At 33.6% G+C, this 22,283-nt stretch overlaps 2 protein-coding genes across 2 annotated transcripts; one reads left to right on the top strand and one right to left on the bottom strand.

Annotated features, from left to right (window-relative positions):
- Positions 1 to 2,016: 2,016 nt before the first annotated feature.
- Positions 2,017 to 5,437, bottom strand: LOC112001903 (adenylate kinase 1, chloroplastic). The gene is made up of 4 exons (XM_024034073.2): positions 4,899 to 5,437; positions 4,248 to 4,388; positions 2,803 to 3,075; positions 2,017 to 2,563 (listed from the first exon to the last, which is right to left on the bottom strand). Exons 1-4 carry the CDS (start codon positions 5,211 to 5,213, stop codon positions 2,420 to 2,422), a joined length of 873 nt encoding a protein of 290 aa, XP_023889841.2. The 5' UTR covers positions 5,214 to 5,437; the 3' UTR covers positions 2,017 to 2,419.
- A 14,508-nt stretch (positions 5,438 to 19,945) lies between these two features.
- LOC112016808 (thioredoxin-like protein AAED1, chloroplastic) lies at positions 19,946 to 21,739 on the top strand (the record flags this gene model as incomplete). Its single annotated transcript, XM_065767663.1, is given in 4 exon segments — positions 19,946 to 20,216; positions 20,359 to 20,500; positions 20,901 to 20,946; positions 21,680 to 21,739. Coding segments are annotated over 4 exon segments (429 nt in total), but the record flags the coding sequence as incomplete, so codon positions are not given.
- Between the last annotated feature and the right edge of the window lie 544 nt (positions 21,740 to 22,283).

The following is a 22,283-nucleotide window of genomic DNA, read 5'->3' as shown; positions in this document are numbered from 1 at the left end:
CATGACATGTGGATCTCATGCATATAGAACTCATATGTAATTGAGATATAGGTCTCATAAAATCATCTCATACAAGAATTTTCCAGAAGCTCTAGCATTACTCTTACCTTTTTATCAACTTTTCATATTTTTCATAAATGTGGTATTAAAACTTTCTTAAAATGATCTATTAATAAATACCTTAAGAGATTTCGTTAACTAAACCTTCTATGATGTATTAATATCTTCTTTGCTGTTTATTTTAATTAGTCATATAAAAGAAAATATATCTTTCTAAAAAAAAAAAAATATATATATATATATATATACACATGAATTAGGTTCAAGTTATACCTGGCGTAATTCTAAACAATGTTACACAATCTAATAACTTATTGAATTAATCTTTTAAAAATCTAGCCGTTGAATTACATGTTCTATATGTTCTTAAATGTATGCCAAATTTCATATCAATCAGATGTTATTTACCATTTGATCTATAAACTCATTTTTTATGCATTATTTTAAACTACAAAAATTTGAATTTTAACAATTGATCGATGACATGGTTATTAATTTTTGATCATCTTGAAATTTTGTAAGCATGAAGAATATATAAAGATAATGTAATCTAACAATGAATTTGTCAATATTCGCATCAGATTAAAAAATATTGAGTAGAGATGTGTTACACCGGGTGTAACTTAAACCTAACTCTATATACACATATATTATAAATTATAATTAAAATACTAAAACTATATTCATAGTTTTATAAGGATTAATTATAATTATAATGTTATTTTCAATTTTCTTATATAAGTTGTGAGAATATACTGTCTTATTTGATTTTCCTAGTTAATTTTTTTAATCATGATTTTACTTGATAAATTTTTTGTTAATTAAGATTGCTCATTCAAAAAAGATCATTATATCTATTTACATATTTAAACCTTGCACGACTCCGTGTTTAGGTTCTCAATTGGTTCAGTTTTTTAAACCATGGTAGATATATTGAATACATATTGGCTGTCTCATGAGGTGCTGGCTTTACCAACCAACCTCTATATCCTTTACGTCTTCAGACTTCAGCTCTGTAAAATTGTATTTGTATGGCCCTTTTTGAACTCGTATATCCAGTGCTTTATTTTCCTGGAAAAAAATTCTGTGATTTGCTTTCTGGCCTGTCAAGGGTCTGCATGACCCTTACATGAACAGAGGAAGGGATTTCTCTAACATAGAAGTGAAGAGATCTAAGATTTTTGGATGCAAACACAACTTTATCCAGAGTCTTGGATGCATATCATAGTTATTAGGAACATTGGTTTTGGAGTGTAAAATGGGGATTTGTTTTATAATTAGAAAACATACCAGCCATGCTCAAAAAGTGAAGAATTTCCCAGAAAAAATTATAAAAATGTTTTCGATTGCCATTTGATAACAGAGATAAGTAAAGAATTCCCTAAAACCATATAATTTAGAAAATCAGAATCATCTCTTCAATTAACTTAGATGAACAAGCCACTGAAAATTGATGATGAAATAAGCTTTCATTTTATGCACTTAATTTCTGCGGTATATGTTCCAATTTTCAAATCGACTTTGACAAGGATTTAAATAGGTAAAATGTACAGTATCAAATCAACTTGAGAAGGTTTTAAATAGGTAAAATGTGCAGCACAATCTATCTCGCACTGCTCAAACTCTTGCAGTCAAGAGCTGGTAATGTGCCCTGATTCAATGTATGCAGCTGTGTAACTTACTGCTTGGCAATACTAGAGCCAACCAGCTCGGCCAGCTGCAAAGGTCCTCTAGTCAAGCAAGATTGGATATCATCTAGCCAGAAGCAACTGGACATATATTATACAAAATCAATCTTATCTAAAGATAAATACAAGGCAACGGTATATTGTAAACTAGTACCTTTCCAAACAAAATTTCAGACATTTCAACCCCCAATATGAAAATTCATGAAATCTAGTATCATTTTCAATTAATAAATAACAGAATATTACCTTTTTGGGGAACTTCAGAACATCAGATAAGCACTTCAAAGTGCATTTTGATTAAATTATTAATCGTAAGTTAAATAATACAGTATCAATGTTTCAGCCTCCAGCATTGAATCTTATTGCTACCACAAATACTACCTAAATCAAAACCATCCCTCAATCAAACAATACTTTCACAGATTCTATTCTCTCTTTATGCAAATAATACAGCAGAAACCTCTTTGCATCAAACAAAAAAGAAATCAAAATGCCTAATCCAGGCATCAGTACGAGGATCAAATTGCTACAAAGAGCTCAAGTTTTTTTATTTCCAAAAAGGAGAAAAAAAATGTTGTCTGCTTCCCTTTTTTACCTACAAAATTGCTAGGCATGAACCTTAATACATGCAAAGAATGACATACTCACCTTCAAAGGTACAGTAAAACAGCTTATGCTGCAGCGGACTGCTTCTCCTCGTAGTCATCAAGATTGAGAGCTTCCAGCAATTTTGGCCAGGAAACTGGGATCCCTCCTGGCAGATCAAACTCCAATATTTTTCCTCGACTACGATAAAATTCCTCCACAGGCTGACTCTGCAAGAATGATAGGATGTGAGGGTGCCAAACAAATAGTATAAAAAGATATTTACGAAATTCAAAGGAAACCTTAGCAAACAATATAGAAATGTAATATACTTTCAACAAAACCATTTTTACAACACACAGACACCAATCACATGGAAAGGGAAAATTATTTTGGATGGAACTCTTTGCATTCACAGATGTCTTACAAATGCCTCCTCACTAAATAGCAGAAAAAGAATGGAACATACCTTTTCATTGTATATACGAAGCCGTTCTGTTACTACTGTTTCGGTATCATCTGACCGAGTAATAAGCTTTGACATACAGTGTGAAGGGGGAAGAAGTGGAGCCATGCTCATACCAGGATTCCCATTTTCACCCTTGACATTAATGGAGGCCACATTGAAATTCTTCCCACACTCGCTGCAAATTCTTCTTCCAAGACATTTCTCAAGCAACACATCTTCCCGAAGCTTCAGATTGACCACCAAGTCAATGTCAGTAACCCCTTCCAATATTTCCTGAGAACATGAACAATCAAGTCAAATTTGAGAGCATATCACAAGGGTACAAGGCTACTTCAGAGATAACTATAATACAATTCTTACAACTCTGTCAAGAGAGGGGGAATTCACGCAATAATGCTTGGTTAGCCGATTCAGGTTAAGGAATACTCAGAAAGATATGTTATTTGGCCAAGGAACACATACACACAGAGTGAAGGGGAAAGAGAGCATACTGTGTGGCTAATTTTGGGGAATTCTTACTAGAAGAAATATTATCTGATCAAATTGAAAAAAATAACCCTTATTAGTAAAAAAAAATTTGAAACATGACCTAATTACTTTTGGGCTTGGATATATATTAAACGGGTTGTTGAAAAAAGTAAAGAAACTCCAGATTTTGTAGTAGCCAGCAAAAGCATGTTCTCCATACTAACACAACCCCTTTCTATTTCTTCTCTTTGGATTGAAATACAAGAATATTGCAAGGGATACAGCCTCCTCAATTTATTAAAAAAAAAAAAAATTCGCTGCAAATTCTTCTTCCAAGACATTTCTCAAGCAATACATCTTCCCGAAGCTTCAGATTGACCACCAAGTCAATGTCAGTAACCCCTTCCAATATTTCCTGAGAACATGAACAATCAAGTCAAATTTGAGAGCATATCACAAGGGTACAGGGCTACTTCAGAGATAACTATAACACAATTCTTACAACTCTGTCAAGAGAGGGGGAATTCACACAATAATGCTTGGTTAGCCGATTCAGGTTAAGGAATACTCAGAAAGATATGTTATTTGGCCAAGGAACACATACACACAGAGTGAAGGGGAAAGAGAGCATACTGTGTGGCTAATTTTGGGAAATTCTTACTAGAAGAAATATTATCTGATCAAATTGAAAAAAATAACCCTTATTAGTAAAACAAAATTTGAAACATGACCTACTTACTTTTGGGCTTGGATATAAATTAAACGGGTTGTTGAAAAAAGTAAAGAAACTCCAGATTTTGTAGTAGCCAGCAAAAGCATGTTTTCCATACTAACACAACCCCTTTCTATTTCTTCTCTTTGGATTGAAATACAAGAATATTGCAAGGGATACAGCCTCCTCAATTTATTAAAAAAAAAAAAAAAACTACTTCTCATTAAATGTAAGTAATAACAATCTTGCTTGATCAGATGCTCACCGCTTGTCTTATTGTTCGCGGGAAACCATCAAGAATAAATCCTGATTCACCTTTAGTTTCCCCAACCTCCAGCCTCTTTGACAACAAGCTTATTATAATTTCATCCGAAACCAATTTACCTTGGTTAACAATCTCTGTTAGCTGCACCAGACAACAACAACAACAACAACAATAAAAAATTTGGTTAATTTTCTCAAACTACTCGGTAAAAACTATGCTTTTACATTAACCAATCGTCTCCCATTGAACCTTACAGCAGAGTACAGTCTAATATTTGAGGATGCAATACTTCAAATAACATATACAAAAAAAGAAAGAGTGGTTCTTAACTACTTCTCACAAATCAAACACTCAAAACACCAGAAATTAACAAAGAATAAGAAGTTATGTTATACCCATAACCACCAAGCTTATAGTCCCAAAACGTTGGAGTCAGCTATACGGATCTACAGATTAAACTAGGTTGGCCACGTGTAACTCATTTTTTCGCCATTATATCTGACAAAACTCTCTCACCTCCTAAAATTGTCACATCGTTTAATACTATGTTATCCGAAGACTAAATTTAGTTGATAATACTAAATAAGAAGCTATTTCTAACATTTAAAGTTACTATCTATGAATGAGAGAGAGAGAGAGAAGAGAGAGCACCTGATGAGAGAGAGGGCCAGAGGAGGCGAGTTCTTCGCGGACGAGATCGCCGGTGGCGATGTGTGGAACGCCGAGGAGGGAAGAGAGGCGGCTGGCGTAGGTGCCTTTGCCGACGCCGGGGCAGCCGAGGAAAACCCACTGGACATTTCTGTCCTTTGGATCTTTGCGGCTTAGAGTGGTGGTGTTGTTGAAAGTGAGAGAAGAAGGAGGATTGGTGGTCTCGGATGCAATGGCGGCTGAAGAAGAAGATATGAATCTTCTGAAGTGTGAGAGTGATGATGAAGGCTTTGAGAGGCGGGTTAGGGTCGCCGCCATTGGAGAATTGTGAAATAACGTTAGAGATTGGAAGGAGTGAACTTTTATTTTATGGTTAAATGTATTTTGCTGTGTTCTGATTTTAATGTCTTAATAGTGGTGAACCCTAAAGTGGAGCCTCGTTATTTTTATTTTATTTTACCCCAGTTGAACCCGAAAGATAGGAATATGCTACCGTATTGAATCTTGATGCTGTCAAGAATGGAAAAGGAATTTGACATGAAGTCGTGGCCTTGTTGTGGGGTTCGTTAGTTACCTCGTTGACACCCTATGCCAGATCTGAACAAAAAAATATCTTTCATACAACGCAATTCCGGACATGTTTCTCGCAATGAGAATGAAAAATATTATTTTTATAATATTTTTAGAATAAATTTTAAGGTACGTTTGGTACGTTGTAATAACTTCTATAATGAAATAGTTATTTATGTGTAATAACAATTCGATCATTTGGTTGCATTTTTTATTACATGAATTAGTTATTACATTGGAATAACTATTCTTTAAATTGAAGAATAGCTATGCCAATTTAAAATTGATGTAATAGTTTTTCCTTAAGTATATATAATAGGTTTTAAAATTAATATATTTCTAAAAATATAAAGTTTCCTCATCATCTTTTACGAGTTTTCCATATCTAACAACCAAACTTATGAATAGTAATAGTTATTCTATTATAATGTCTTCTATTTCCAATAATAAAAATGACTATTTTTAATGTAATCTACATTCAGTGTACTAAACGTACCCTAAATTATAGATTGTTGCTGTAAACAATAAAAGTCATTTCAGTTGTGAATTTAAATTAAAATCAATAATAATTTATTATCTAAAATTTGTTACAAAAGTGTTGTGAATATGTGGTGGACGTTAAAATTTTTTTTACTTTTTGTTATTCTACATTCATATTAAATTAGGGACAAAATAATGCTAAAATTGATTCTTCCATCATTCATTTCATGCTAACTTTATTGCACATGGCATGTCAAGAGTTTTATAACTCAACTAATTGATACATTTTCGGTATTTTCTACCTAGACATTAAATTAGAGATTTAAATTCCTCTTTCCTTTGAATTATCAAAAAAACAAAAAACTAAAAACTAAATTGTTTTTTTAAGTTTATGGAGTTGGTATTCTGACTATAATCACGCATGATATATGCAGACAATTTGGATTGGCCCATTGGGCTTGGTTAACTTGTGTACTCGATCCCTTGATTGTAATAGTCAAACTACACTATAAATCCATAATTTTTTCGAAGAGAAACTCTTCAAATTCCTCTTATATCTTTTTATTATATATGAATTTTTAAAATCTAACTGTTAGAATTTATCTTCTTAACACATATATTAAATTTCGTTCAAATTAGATATTATTTACTATTTGATCAATAAAATTATTTTTTATGCATAATTTTAGATCGCAAATACTTAAAATTTAAACATTTTATTGATGACATGGGAAGAGTTTAAAGGGTTTATCTTTAAATTAGATTGGAAAAAACCTTTTTTCAAATTTCTCGATCTAGGGCAAACTACTTTGAACCATGCATCGGAGAGCCTATGCAAAGATCTCATCCACCTAATTAAGGAGTGTTTGCAAAAGAAAATTTCCCTTCACACCCCGCAATAATCATCTATCGTAGTTTGCATTTAATACAACATGACAAGACCTCCCACTGCAATATAGGAAGGTTTGCACTCATTTTCTCTCAACACTAGGCCATTTTCTTTGAGCTCAATCTATGAATGCCTTCATTGCTTAGCTATTGGAGTGCTTTCGACCAACCTTACTAGTTGGTCTGTAACATATTGAATATGTCATTTCTTCTTAAAAGCTCTTAACCAATGAGTCTTTGGATGTTGAGCGTCCATACTAGTTAAAATCCTTACTGCAATTCCACAATTTCACCCGTCTACTACAACTACATTAGGATGGGTAGGATTTTTCGAAAGTTCCTACAGCCTATCATTTAGCGATATAGTGTTAATCGCATGACCTATTTGAAATCTATGTAACATGTTTAAATAATTTAATAATAATGTAATTAAGGTACATGTAAATAATTTTAAGAACTATCAAATAAAGGTCGAAGAAAATTCCTCTAGGATCATAGTTTCTATTTCCTCTCTCCTAATTCATTTAATTCTTATGTTCTAGTGCCTTTTAACTCTACCAATTCTGATTCTATCTCATGGTTTCATTTAAACCCCTCATGATTCACTTAATTCTCATGCCCTCGTATCTCCAGGGACGGAACCAGGATTCGAACTTGAGGGGGGCAAAGCTTAAAATAAAATTTTTTTTATTTTATTTTTATGAAAATAAAAACTAACGTTTATTTCATATTCAACAAAATATTACATATAAAATAAATATTTCTTAAATATTTTAACACATTTATCAAAATGGAACTTGACGCTATTTCAAAGGAGATCCAAAAATATATAAATTTAAGGACAAATCTTAATTTTTCAAATTACATATGTATACCAGCTTTTATTTTTATTTTTTTTTATTTAATTGGGGGGATTATTAGGACCAAAGCTTAAAATTTCAACATATATATATACTAGGTTTTTTTTTTTTTTTTTTGGGGCAATGGCCCCCCCCTGCCCTACTGTAGGTCTGCCCCTGCGTATCTCTCTTTACATAAGCACGTCACATTATACTTGTAGGGGTATTGGGCCAGGAGCTCATTATCTATGTAGATAGTGGGCCTAAGGCCCAAGCCAAGGACGAGAGTTCTTCTGAGGAGGAGTAAACATTGTCAAGGGAGCCCGTGTCAGTAAATGAAGAAGTTAGGTTTGATCATAATGGCCCAGGAGGTTGGGCCGAGGGCGAATGTCTCCTCGGCTAACCAAAGCCCAGGTCCGTAGAGGTGATTTGTCATCCAGGGGAATGTTCCAGGAAGTTCTGCTGGTATCGGTAAGCGTTGTAGAAACAAAAGACAGAGAGAAGTCCTAAAATATCTAAGGAAAAAGCTGTTACCATCGCATTGAATGCTCTGCAGCTAACTCTCTGGCCGCATTAATGTGGAGGTGATATTTGAACAGTGGTTTTCAGCCTTAGCTACTACGTAAAGAGTTTAGGAAGATGTTGATGGGACAAGTATCAAACACCAATCATCGCATTGAATGCTCTGTAGCTAACTCTCTGGCCGCATTAATGCGGAAGTGATATTTGAACAGTGGTTTTCAGCCTTAGCTACTACGTAAAGAGTTTAGGAAGGTGTTGATGGGACAAGTATCAAACACCAATCATCTAGTCTGCACGTGGAGGGTAAAGATGAAAGGGGAAGAGAGTATAAAAGGAGAATGAGGCAATGAGACAGGGGGATCGAAAAAATCAAGAGAAAAATATTGTAGTGTCAAGAACTGATTTTGTAATCAAATCTGAAAGAAATATATAAAAACCAATCTTCTCAGACTTTGCTGAGGACGATTTTCTTTAGTTTAAACTTGTCTATCTTGATTCTTTTGTTTTCAAAATCTACCTTATTTGTTGTTTGATTCACTAAAACTCAGTTTTCCCAACCCACTATCTACAAATTCATTGTTTTAGGCTTCTTAGGCCTGAGTCCATTTATCTTTTGGGCTAGGGACTCAATTTTGGTCCTTACAATACTTATCTTTTGATTGTAAATTAATACAATTATCTGCTTGATGAGTCCATAAAAACCGTTAAGGTCGTCCATCTCAATGGACAGTCATTGCATCATTAGTAGGCCATCAAAGATAGATGAGTAATCACCGCCCAATATATTCAATAACGACCATCAAAGGCCTTAAACTCTCTCATCAAGACAAAGAAAATTACAATTAGGGTAATAATCACCCTCATTTATGTCCAACAGCTACCTAAGTCACTTATAAAAGGGACAATCTGTCCATTTGCTAAGGTATGTCAAAAAAGTTATTACAAAACACTGTCCATGTACACAATATATGGATTGGTACTGACTTAAGTATCGGAGGCTCTCCCACCAAGCATAACCCGATGGTCTCTTTGATCAAGATCGTCTAATGATTCAGATTCAACAAGTGACCCAACTGACAATTTTGGCATCATCAGTTTAGCGCTGTCTGTGGGAAAAATGAGATTAGCCACTAACCTCTTCCTACAACAAAGGGTCACTTAACTCAATCAAGGGTTAAGAACAAGAAGATATCGGACCAAGAGTATCTCATAGGATGATACCCTTTGATCATCTCTTCAATTTGCACATTCTCATTTCTTCGACCACTTTTGCAATATAAGATTGAGTTGAGATGGAGGAGACAAAGAGGTATCACTGACACATCATCTTCGTCAAAGCATGACTTTGTCGTCCAATTAAGTAGATGATGATGTGAGAACCCAAATCCAAGGTCTTAAACCCTACGGCCTCTACCTTGACTCCTTGAGGGTCCACACCCCTGAAGCAGAGAAACAAAGCACACATTCTGGTCTTATGGTGTAGAGGAGATCAAATGGATGGTTTGTTCATTATAAGGGATGGACTGAACACTGGATGACCACAAAATTCAAGCCACCTCGATAGACCTTAAGGATATGGCCCAATTCAAATAACACACTATGGTCTAAAATCTAAAGGTCAGATTTACGCATTTTCCCCTTTTCTACTCACCAAGTATTTGCAAATAATATTTAATCTTCTTTCACGCTACACTATTCTCAAAAGATACATAAGGGTGAAGGAATTAATAACTATAATACTTTTCCATCCTAGAATGCAAAACGTTGGACAATATTATAATTCCTAGGTTCTATGCTAAGCATTGATGGAAAATGTCATAATATAGTTAGAAGACCGTGAATTCATGGTAATAAATATATATGCTCTAGAGATATTAAAATAGGCAGAAACTTTTATTTAGTAAAACTGTAAGTACAAGGGAATATATACCCTGTTTCAACAAACCGAAAACAAGGGATAAAAAGGACATCAAAATTTTATACCAGCTTTGGAATAGCCTTGATTGTTGTCAAGCCAAAATTTAAGATTCCAATTTTTGGGTTTGAATAGTTGTACAACAGTGAGGCTTTATAGTTACAGCCAACACACGTTCAAGAAATATATTATATTTGGTAGTTAGGGAAAAGAGTATGGAAACAGATCAGTCAAGGAATATCACAATTTACTCTTTAAAATCCCCTCCATTAAAGCTAAATATAAGTAAGGAAATTATTGTGTACTCTCAAAATACCATAAATGCGTACTCCTTCCTCTCACATGAATGGTGGGTCTCACTAATTAAATTTATGGTAAGACCCACCATTCAAGCATTATAACCTTAATATTCTAATTATAACCATAAAAAAGAGTGTTAGGTTCTAAGGTCTTAGGATTTTATGTATTTAGAACTCTAATTTGTAATGTTGGCAAACCATGATCAAACACATTGTATTTAGTCTTATTTAGACTTGCTCAAAGTTGGTTTAATATTGTAAAGTTGGAATCGAGTGGCTGCAGAAGTACTTGGGACTTTCGGCCTGGCTCGATCGATCGAAGAATAGACTCGATCGATCGAAAATCGCACAGGTTGAATTTTCTGCAGAATTTCCAACTCAGCCCTACTTCATTAAACGTTTAGGGTTTTATGTTTTTACCCTAGGTATATAAACAAAACCCTAGCCACATTTTTGGAGGTTGTCCATATTGTATTGTTGCTCATACATTGCTGTTTTGTGTGAATCTCTTGTGAGATCTTTGAGGAGCTTTCCTTTACACAAAACTTAGGGTTTTCATGGTAGAGATGATTTTAAAAATGAGATTAGCCACTAACCTCTTCCTACAACAAAGGGTCACTTAACTCAATCAAGGGTTAAGAACAAGAAGATATCGGACCAAGAGTATCTCATAGGATGATACCCTTTGATCATCTCTTCAATTTGCACATTCTCATTTCTTCGACCACTTTTGCAATATAAGATTGAGTTGAGATGGAGGAGACAAAGAGGTATCACTGACACATCATCTTCGTCAAAGCATGACTTTGTCGTCCAATTAAGTAGATGATGATGTGAGAACCCAAATCCAAGGTCTTAAACCCTACGGCCTCTACCTTGATTCCTTGAGGGTCCACACCCCTGAAGCAGAGAAACAAAGCACACATTCTGGTCTTATGGTGTAGAGGAGATCAAATGGATGGTTTGTTCATTATAAGGCATGGACTGAATGCTGGATGACCACAAAATCCAAGCCACCTCGATGGACCTTAAGGATATGGCCCAGTTCAAAGAACACACTATGGTCTAAAATCTAAAGGTCAGATTTACACATTTTCCCCTTTTCTACTCAAAAAGTATTTGCAAATAATATTTAATCTTCTTTCACGCTACACTATTCTCAAAAGATACATAAGGGTGAAGGAATTAATAACTATAATACTTTTCCATCCTAGAATGCAAAACGTTGGACAATATTATAATTCCTAGGTTCTATGCTAAGCATTGATGGAAAATGCCATAATATAGTTAGAAGACCGTGAATTCATGGTAATAAATATATATGTTCTAGAGATATTAAAATAGGCAGAAACTTTTATTTAGTAAAACTGTAAGTACAAGGGAATATATACCCTGTTTCAACAAACCGAAAACAAGGGATAAAAAGGACATCAAAATTTTATACCAGCTTTGGAATAGCCTTGATTGTTGTCAAGCCAAAATTTAAGATTCCAATTTTGGGTTTGAATAGTTGTACAACAGTGAGGCTTTATAGTTACAGCCAACACACGTTCAAGAAATATATTATATTTGGTAGTTAGGGAAAAGAGTATGAAAACAAATCAGTCAAGGAATATCACCATTTACTCTTTGAAATCCCCTCCATTAAAGCTAAATATAAGTAAGAAAATTATTGTGTACTCTCAAAATACCATAAATGCGTATTCCTTCCTCTCACATGAATGGTAAGTCTCACTAATTAAATTTATGGTAAGACCCACCATTCAAGCATTATAGCCTTAATATTCTAATTATAACCATCAAAAAGAGTTCTACTACATTTCCTAATATAATCAGAACAAACCGTTTGAGTCCCTTTACTGTATAACTAAATGTTTATAATATCCTAATTAATGTTCACACATTATGGCTTTTTATATCACTACTTTTCTTTCCTAATACATCTTGCTAAGATAGGAAAATTGAAGTCAAATTTTATTGCATGGCCCTTGTTAAAGGTAAGAAATCTCATATTTTACCATTTGAGAAAAGTGAAACCGAAATTTATATTCTTAATAGAATTGTAGTATGTCATGATTCTGACCACTAAAAAGGTGGATTTGAATCTTATTGCCTGTCTAAGTTATTTATAAAAAATAAAAAATAAATAAATAATCTGCTTTAGGCATTAAACCCACATATATTCAATTTCGATTTTTGAAGTTAAAGAAATTCTGGATGAAGAAAGTTAGTGAATACTCCTATAGGTTTTTACTTTCTATAGTTAGTTTCCTAATGGAAACTAATTTTATAAATGTTCCTTAGAGCAATCAATTAAATGTACAAACATTATATGTTTTTACTTTCAGAGTTGTCAAAATCATTAGATATAAGATGTTTTTTTTCTCTCACAAAAAGACATAGGATGGTTTAAAAAAAATATGCTAATAGCATTATTTTTGAGTCAAAGGATCCAGTTATTTAAGGAATGCAAGTTTGTAAAATTTCATAATTCAAAAATCATTAGAATTTATGCCAATATGCATAAAAGATATTTAGTTTCAGTACATTTCTTCTGAAATAAATTCCATCATCGTTGCTAAGTTATAAAATTTTATATCTTCATATGTTTCACCATAGAATGAACAAAGTTTACTATTTAAACTTTTCCATGTATAATTACACTTTGAGAATGGAGAATTTAAATTGTTCCATGCATAAATCCCACCAAAAGGTTTCATGAAATCTTTAGTGGTCTTTATATGTTAAAGCATCATGCTTTCACTGAGCCACTACAATTCAGAGCTCGGTATAAACTATATTACACCTCATTTATATAAAAATCAATATTAAACCACCAACAAATTTTATACATTTGTGGTTAATATTATTTGTGAATTTCTTACTTGACAAGGTTGCTCCAAGTCTAACACTTTGCACAGTAAAAGTACTAAACTATTCACTAGTATAACTAGACTAGCTTGATTGTACCTATATTCTTAAGAAATTGTCAAGAAGAACCTGCCAAGAAAAATATCAAAAACCCTTAAGTGGAAAAGGGTAATACAACGAAAGGTTATGAAAATTCCTTTGACATCACAAATGGGGAGTCAAGCCCCAATAGCTTTGAAGCCAATATCAACCCACCAAAGAAGAGCTTGTTGAAAAGAAATCAACTTAGAAGGGTACCCAAAGTACCGCACACACACATCTAAATCACTTGCCATGTGAACAAAGTGGTTCCAAGCCAAGTATGCCTGTTCTAAGATCCTTGCAAAGGTGGGATCGAATATTCTATTTCTAGAAAAAGTCCCAAGGCAAACAGGTAATTAAACCTTACACACTCTCTCTCTTGTTAGCTTAATCTCTAAAACTTGATTTTGATGTGTGTAACGTATATATCTTAAATTTAAGGAATTGCATAAGTTCCCAACTAAATGTGAAATGAATCTAAGGCAGACAGTAAAAAAGAAAAAGAAAAAGAAAATCCAAGGAAGTCCTATACTTTCCTTTAGTCTAGCTCTATAATTATTGAGATTGTAAGAAAGGTGAAGTCAAATTCTTTTTAAAATATGCCATGTTGAGGCACTAAAAAGTGGAATCAAATATCATTATGGTTTTACCATAATAATATTGTAGGACGTGATGAATTGCATTATTTAACGATTCAACCCTTTTTATCCTTTAAATATCTATAGCAGTTTGTCATTTTGAAAGTTAATTACTTATATGATTTAGTAAGGTCAAAATAGAGAAACTTGGGGTCTAGAATAAAAGATTCGTTACACCATTTTTTTTTTAAAAAAAATTCATGAACGTTTTTCTAGTTCATATCTTACCAACTTATTGCACATGCTATGACAACATCAAACACTTCTTTTTATCTTAAAATCATTTTTGATATACATTGGACACTTGAGTATCCAAAATAATGGACATATTAGCTTTAACTTCGACACTTTAAAGAAGCATGTAGCCAATAGCTTCAGTCTTCACAAATCATATTATACTTTTAGAATTCACTTCGTCAAATGACATCCATAATTGTATAGTATGCAATTGCATATTTGTATATTGTCATTCCTAACAAAATGCAACTAGCGCTATTGAAGTGACTTAAGTGTACAATTAAAGAAGAGAGAAAAGGAAATTATTACTTCAAACAGCAATGACCATGGTCATCAAAGCACTCCAAAAAAACAAAAGTTCCAACCATGATAGACCATTCCTCTAGACATTAACAAAAAAGAATTGCACTATTCATGTTTGAATGGGGGCAACAAAGTGGCGTAGTTTTTACGCCTTCAAAAAATTGAAGCAAAAGAGATCTAGGCCTTAGACATGAAGTATCATGTTAAGCTTAAAAATCTTAATAGAGAAAAGCTCGTCAAGAAGATCCTTGCAATGAAAAATCAACGAGTGTGGTAAAATAAAGCTGTCATCTAAGGTAACACATTTATTTATGTCTTTTTTATATTCGTCTATAAAATTTACGTCTAGTAAGATTTCATGCAAAAATGTATGTACTACTAGATGAATTACAAAAGAGATAAAGCTCTAGAATTACAAGAAAGTAAGAAAAAGGCCCACCTTGGCTATTGGTAACTTATTATTTATATATAAATTGTTCTAAAATTCTTGTTTAACCAAGTCTTGGCAAGTGCATGTGCAATTTAATGCAGATATCAACATGGCCTCAAGAATGTCCAAAACGACATAGCGTTAAGGAATCTTTCCAGTAACAAGTGACAAGATTCCTTAAATGGATGTAAGTCATCAAAAAATGGCCAAGTGATAAGATTTCGCCAAGACGGATGTAAATCACTGATGAAGCCTAAGTGACAAGATTCTTTAAATGGATGTAAGTTACCAAAAAAAAATGGCTAAGTGATAAGATTCCACCAAGACGGATGTAAATCACTGATGAAGCTTAAGTGACAAGATTCATTAAATGGATGTAAGTCACCAAAAAATAGCTAAGTGATAAGATTCTGTCAAGACGGATGTAAATCACTGACGAAGCCTAAGTGACAAGATTCCTTAAAAATGGATGTAAGTCACCAAAAAAAAAAAAAAAAGGGACAAGATTCCGCTAGACCGATGTAAATTGCTGAGAAAATCTAAATGATGAAGCTCTGTAATTGGATGTAAGCCACCTAAAAGTGGGTAAGTGACTAAATACCCTTAGACAAGTGTAAGTAGATAAGGATTCTCACGCAAACACAAGTCACACGCAAATCAAGAATATCAAACGTGACAACCAGAAAATGAATGAAAGAAGAAGTATCGAAGTGATAAAAAATGGTCGTCCAAATAAATCACCTTACTCTTTAGCAGTGATAAAAAATGGTCATCCAAAAAAATTAGCTTGCTCTTTAGTAGTGATAAAAAATGGTTGTCTAAAGAAATTAACTTGCTCTTTAGCAGTGATAAAAAATGGTCGTACAAAGAAATTATCTTGCTCTTCAGCAGTGATAAAAAATTATCATCCAAGGAAATTAGCTCACTTTCAAGATCAAGCTATGATCCCTTGAACGTCCAAAAAGACCTTCAAAAGGTAGATACTAAGAAGTCCTCACAAAAATACTACCATTCTTGAAGAAGAAAGTAGTTGAAGATAAAGAAATTCGAATCTAAACAAGTCAAAAATATTCCCAAAGCCTGACTAGTATAAAGCAAAATAAGACTTGGGAAGGGGGGCAATTGATGAGTCCATAAAAACCGTTAAGGTCGTCCATCTTAATGGACAATCATTGCATCCTTAGTAGGCCATCAAAGATAGATGAGTAATTGTCACCCAACACATTCAATAACGACCATCAAAGACCTTAAACTCTCTCATCAAGACAAAGAACATTATAATTAGGATAATAATCATTCTCATTTATGTTCAACAGCTACCTAAGTCACCTATAAAAGGGACAACCTGTCCATTTGCTAAGGTATGTCAAAAAAACTATTACAAAACACTGTCCATGTACACAATATATGGGTTGATATTAGCTTAAGTATCGGAGGCTCCCCCACCGGGCACAACCCGGTGGTCACTTCGATTAGTCTCTCCTTTATCTTGCAGGTCCTACAAGATCGTCTAATGCTCCGGATTCGACGAGTGACCCAACTGATTATTTTGGCATCATCACTGCTAATATTAGGCATAATTAATTTTTTTGAGAAATATTTTTTGTAGTTTGAATGATAGTAAGTTAGTATATTACTTATATTGTATTTCCTCAAATACCCATACCACCTATTAGTTTAATTTTCAGTTTCTGCTCACAGAAAAAGAAATATAAATAATAAATAAATAAATAAACTAACATTACATACAATTTTTCATTTTAAAGTGGACAATCAAAATAAAATTGTAGAAAGGAAAAAAGAAAAAGCAAGAATAGGTCATCTAGCGTGCTGGTAGAACAAAAAGAAAATTAGAAAACCAAGAACATGTCATCTCTTTGTTATTATAGTAAAGGTAAAACAAAAGGAGAATTAAAAGGAATTAAAAATAAAATTCATTTATCAAGAACCGGTGTCTCTAGATCAATCTCTTCTTCACTAGTGCGGCAGTGCTGGTACGAGTCAAACAATAGGAGAATTTAAAAATAAATAAATTTGTTTAAGTGAGAGAGAGAAAGTATAGGGGTTTATTTTAAAAGTTTTTTTATATTTTTTATATTTTTTATTTATCTATTTAATGGGTAAATGAATAGCTACTACCGCTGTACAGCACCAGGCCCCCAGGATCGTTTAGACCTTGGGCCCAAACTCCACAGAATGGCCCGTGGTTACTCACTCCCCCGTTAGAAGCTGGGCTAAAGGCCCACTTGGGACACGGATGCATGCCCTGTGACCTCATGATTAGCCCAAAACCTGTTGGTCGGTTGTTGAAATACATGCTCATTACTTCGCAACGATGGAACGTGACCGGCAAGTCTTATTTCCACCAAAGTACAACTGCACGGCAAAAACCGTATCTCGGATGCCCGGTAAAACAGTGAGAGATACCACCGCCGAGCATCCGCCTCCAGTGGGAACTAGTTCCAAAGTCACTCCCACCAAACAACCACCTAAAGATAACAGCATTGGACCCTTAAAGCCACTAACTATAAAAGTAATCATAGCACCCCACTAATCACAAGGCTATAAATAAGAGAAGTTGGACAAGGAGTGGGGGTTGTTGAAAGGTTCTCAAAGAAATAGAGAGTAGAGAGAAAAGAGTGATTCAGTTAGCAAGAGAGAGCGAGAAAGAGAGATAGCTACATTGAGTTTCTGGGCCAAGAACAACCCAAAGTGGGAAATCTAAAACCCACTTTACAAGTAAGTTATGAGCCCAAGTGAGGTCAGGCCCAACATCCTTATTTAGGCGCGCATAACCGCCATTTTGTTAAAGGAATAATTATTTTTCATTTTAAAGAATAGTCATTTATAAGGAATAATTAAGAATATTCCTTATAATAAAAACACAACCAAATAACCGAATGGTTATTTCTTAAGAATAACTAATAGATTACAATATCTATTACAATGTACCAAACATGCCCTTAACGTAGTACGAGCGTATTTGATAACACTTCAACAACATAAAACAAAAACAAAAACAAAAAAAATTTCTTTTGTGCTATAGAAGACAGTATATAGTTAAACTTGTAGCATTTACTCAAAAAATATTACGAAATTAACAAAAGGTCATTGTTTCATTTTATATTTATATATAAGATAGGTATGTCAATTTCAGAAAATAAAGAATTTCAGAAACAAAAAAAAAAAAAAAAACAAAAAAAACAAAAAAGAAGAAAAAGAAAAAAAAAAAAGAGCAAGGTTGGCGAGCAAGTGTTGGTCAGGAGAAAGATCATTGAAAACATCTAAAAAAAAAGAGCAAGGTTGGCGAGCAAGTGTTGGTCAGGAGAAAGATCATTGAAAACATCGAAAAGGTTAAGGCTAGTTAGGCCTAGACATTCGTCCTTAGCCCACAACTCTTGATCCGATTAGGCCCAAGGGTCCCTTTACTGTACACCCACATTGATTTTATGAAATGAACTTAGACTTCCAAAATAAATAATTAAATTATATGTTTATTTTATTATTTATATTAATTAGTTAAAATTTAAAAATGAGTTTAAGATTGATCTCTCTCTCTTTAAATACGAACTAGTCCATTAATTAGCACTATTATTTGTAATTCACTTGAGCTTAGAAAATCTTCTCTAGTTGTAATTTTAAATAGGTTATGAGAAAACTAAATTTTGCATCCCACATTGTTGCCAAGCTTGCGGTTATGCTTAAAAGCTAGTTTTGTTTTAATAAGCATGAATCCTCCTAAAACCATCCTAGATGCTTACTAGACTGATCGCATTATTGTAGATATCCTTTGTTTGATTTAATAAAGTTTGCAAGTTAAAAAAAAATTAATCACACACAACGGCAAAGCTAGGGAACTAATTATTAGAGCCCACTCCTACTCACAACTCACAAATTGTGGGCCCATAAGATAGCGTCTAGTTGAGGGAGCAATTGCCTCTCAACTGTCAAAATCCCTCTAGTTTATACTTTAATACCTTACTTTTTCATTGAAGAGAAAATAGAAAGAAGTATTTCCTATTTTATTAATATTTTTTTAAGACTTAAATGTTATAAAAGAAAAAAATAGATAGAAAAAAAAAAAAAAGATAATTCTACATAATTTTTTTTTTCTTTTTAAATCCATTTGGATACTCCTGTAGGTCTGGGCCTAGCGTGTAAAGTGTCATTAAAGTCATGTGTCAGGTAAAAAATACCAACTTAGGTCGCCTCTCTCTACCTTTTTTTTTCATAAGAAAAATTTGTTTGGATAGTATCAGTAATGCACAATGACAATAACTACATAACATGAACAATAGCTCCATTTTAATCACTTTTGATGGTAACTTTGTGACATATAACAATAATTTTACTTCTATCTCCCTTAAAAGTTATTATAACTTTTGAGTGGAGTTGTGGTGTGTCTTTGTGTTAAAACCCCTTTCCTTTTCGTTTGTGTGTGTTTGTTTCTTAAAAAAAAAAAAAGAAGATAATGTTATATAAGGGAATTCATCTAATAGTCCAATCATAATAATATTTCTATGTTGTGATTTCAAAAAAGGTAAGGGTTATATAAGGTATGTTTGTTGTGATTTGAATCTCACCTCACCTCCCTATCCCATACTATATACTTGCTAAAAAATTGAAAAAGTATGGTATAAAAAAATAGGTCTAATGAATAATGACCCGAACCTGGATCTATCAAAATAGGCTGGTGTCATTTGTTGTGAGTATGCCCATGATGCAACCAATGTTATCAAGAATATGGACAAATACTCTTGCACACATTTTGACACGGCTTGCATATTTGTTGTAATGAGATTGGACTCCATTAAACCACCTCTGACATTTGTCCAAATTAATCAAATTACTGCATGACATGTGTACTAGTTGTAGGAAAGTACGTGTCTCTAGACTTTTTATACGAAGAATGAACTAGCACATGACTGCCACGTGTAATTCCGGTTCCCACAAATAACTATTTAACCAACGGTCACAAACTCGCCCACTAGTTCAGCAACGCAACCACAAAAGTTTTTACTTGATAGTCTCTTCTGCTTCTCTGAAACTGTGAGACCGATCCTAAAAATGGCGACTTCTCTGTCTACCACACTCTCCTCCAACAATCTTCTCCACCCCAACACCAACGCCAATCTCACTTCAACACGTGTGCTATCGTATCAAACTCTCAAGCCGCACCCCAACAAAACTTTCAGTCTCTCAACGCGGCGGTGCCACCTCGTACCTTCCGCTGTGTCTGGTTCTCCCGGTAATTCTTCCACAACCTCTGCTTTTCGAGAAAATTAATGTGTATACAAGTCCTGTATATATATATACTCTTGTCTTTTTCTTTATTTTTTTTTTCATCGGAATTGGAAAAAAAACTCAATTAACGAAAATTCCAATTTCAGGGATTGAAACTTCGGAGGTGAGTGAGGATAGCTCAACTTTACTTGATACGGTGAAAGTCTTCGATTTAAATGGAAATGGGATTCCCATTTCTCAACTCTGGAAAGATAGGAAAGCTGTTGTTGCTTTCGCTCGCCATTTCGGGTGAGTTTCTTAGTCATTTTTCGTGCATATCAATCTATATAAAATATAGCTGATTCAAGCTTTTGGATGCAATTTTTTTTTCATCCTCTACTATGAGGGCATTTATAATGCGCAACATAAACTACCAAAATTTTGCAATCAACACCCGAATTTGATAAAAATTTGTTCATTAATTTAGAATTTGGACAGTGTTTGGTATATACACTTAAAAACATGTGTTTTGTTGTTTAAAAATATGTGTGAAAATATGTGTGAGTGAAAAAATGTATAAAAATACGTGTAATATTGTTTAAAACTTAAAAATTGTTGTTTGAAATGGTGTACCAAACACCCCCTAAGTTTTATGTAGCCTTTTTTTTTTTTTTGGTATTTTGCTTATAATGCCTGTCTTTATTTCCAGATGTGTCTTTTGCCGCAAACGGGCTGATTATCTTGCCTCCAAGAAGGTGAGGACTAAAGAAGCCATGTTTTTGCCCTTGTCTGTTTTGATTGGTAAACGAAAACATTTGAATTAAATTAGTAGGGGCTCATTCATACTGTTATAAAGTATATTTTGACTTAAAAAAATAAAAATCTGTCTTTTCCTTTTAATTTGGGCTATAATGAATTTCTGGTTAACAAAAAATGAATTTATGAACACTGTTGATGAGCTGAAAATAAACGAAAAAGGTCTCTGAGTTGGTATTTCAACAGTGTTGTATATAGAAGATGAATTCAAAGATGATGGAGTGCAACCGATTGGTCAGTTTCGATAGAAAGCATTGGATTCTTGCAGTTGATAGTTTTATTTTTTTATTACATTAAGCTGCATATGCACAGGTGTTTAATTTACTCAATGGTTAGTCTAAGGGAATGTTCTAGTAAGGTCAACGCTTTCTCCTTCACATGGAATTTTAATGCTTCACCACCACCCCACACACACACAAACACACAGAGAGGCGGGGGTGGGGAGGATCATGCCTTAACTTACCACCTTATCCAGGTGAGAAGGGAAGTCCAAAACATGGGTTGTAGCTCTTAAGCATGTTTATCTTGGGTGACAGGTGAGTCTAAGAGGCTTATTATCCTCTTTTTTATTATTATTTATTTGTTGCAAATGATAAATTGGGAAATACTACCTTTTGTATACAACATGCCTAGTCCCTTTACACAGTTCTGATATGTTTGATATGTTGACAGGATATCATGGATGCATCTGGTGTGGCGCTAGTTATAATTGGACCTGGCAGTGTTGATCAGGTATGTCCTGAAAATGCATATTGAGTTGTTAGTAATTGCTTACGTGTGTCTGCTTATTTGATGTATTAAGTATGTAATGATTGTGCACAAGCATTTGTTGGAATCCTGAGAATATTAAGATGGATTAGTGGGAACACTTGGAAAGATAAGATAAATAATGAAGTCATCTATATAAATCTAAGAGTGATTTATATTGAGAAAAAGATGAAAGAGAGAGAGACTCTTAAGATGGCTTGATCATATGCGGTATAGACTAATGCATGCATCTGTGAGAAAGAATAATTTAATTCAAGTTGAGAGAGTGAAAAGTGGTAAAGGGAGGCCTAAACTAGCATGGGTAGGAGTTGTGAAAATGATATATTAATTATGGAAGCAACAAGTAATTTATTTATTCATTTACCACCCATTGGGAAAAAAAAGTTATTTTAGATCTATTTGCATGCTATGGAAGTTTCATGAGGCAAATGTCCCATCCAAATTTTGTGTTCGCTGGGCAGAAGTACCAAAAGTGCTTTTTTTTTTTTTGGTATTATTCTTCATTTTG

This window comes from Quercus suber, unplaced genomic scaffold (assembly GCF_002906115.3).
Source record: "Quercus suber isolate HL8 unplaced genomic scaffold, Cork oak 2.0 scaffold_833, whole genome shotgun sequence".
In the NCBI taxonomy this organism is placed as follows: Eukaryota; Viridiplantae; Streptophyta; class Magnoliopsida; order Fagales; family Fagaceae; genus Quercus; species Quercus suber.
Note: the sequence above shows the minus strand (reverse complement) of the source record. Positions and strands in the feature narration are given on the sequence as shown.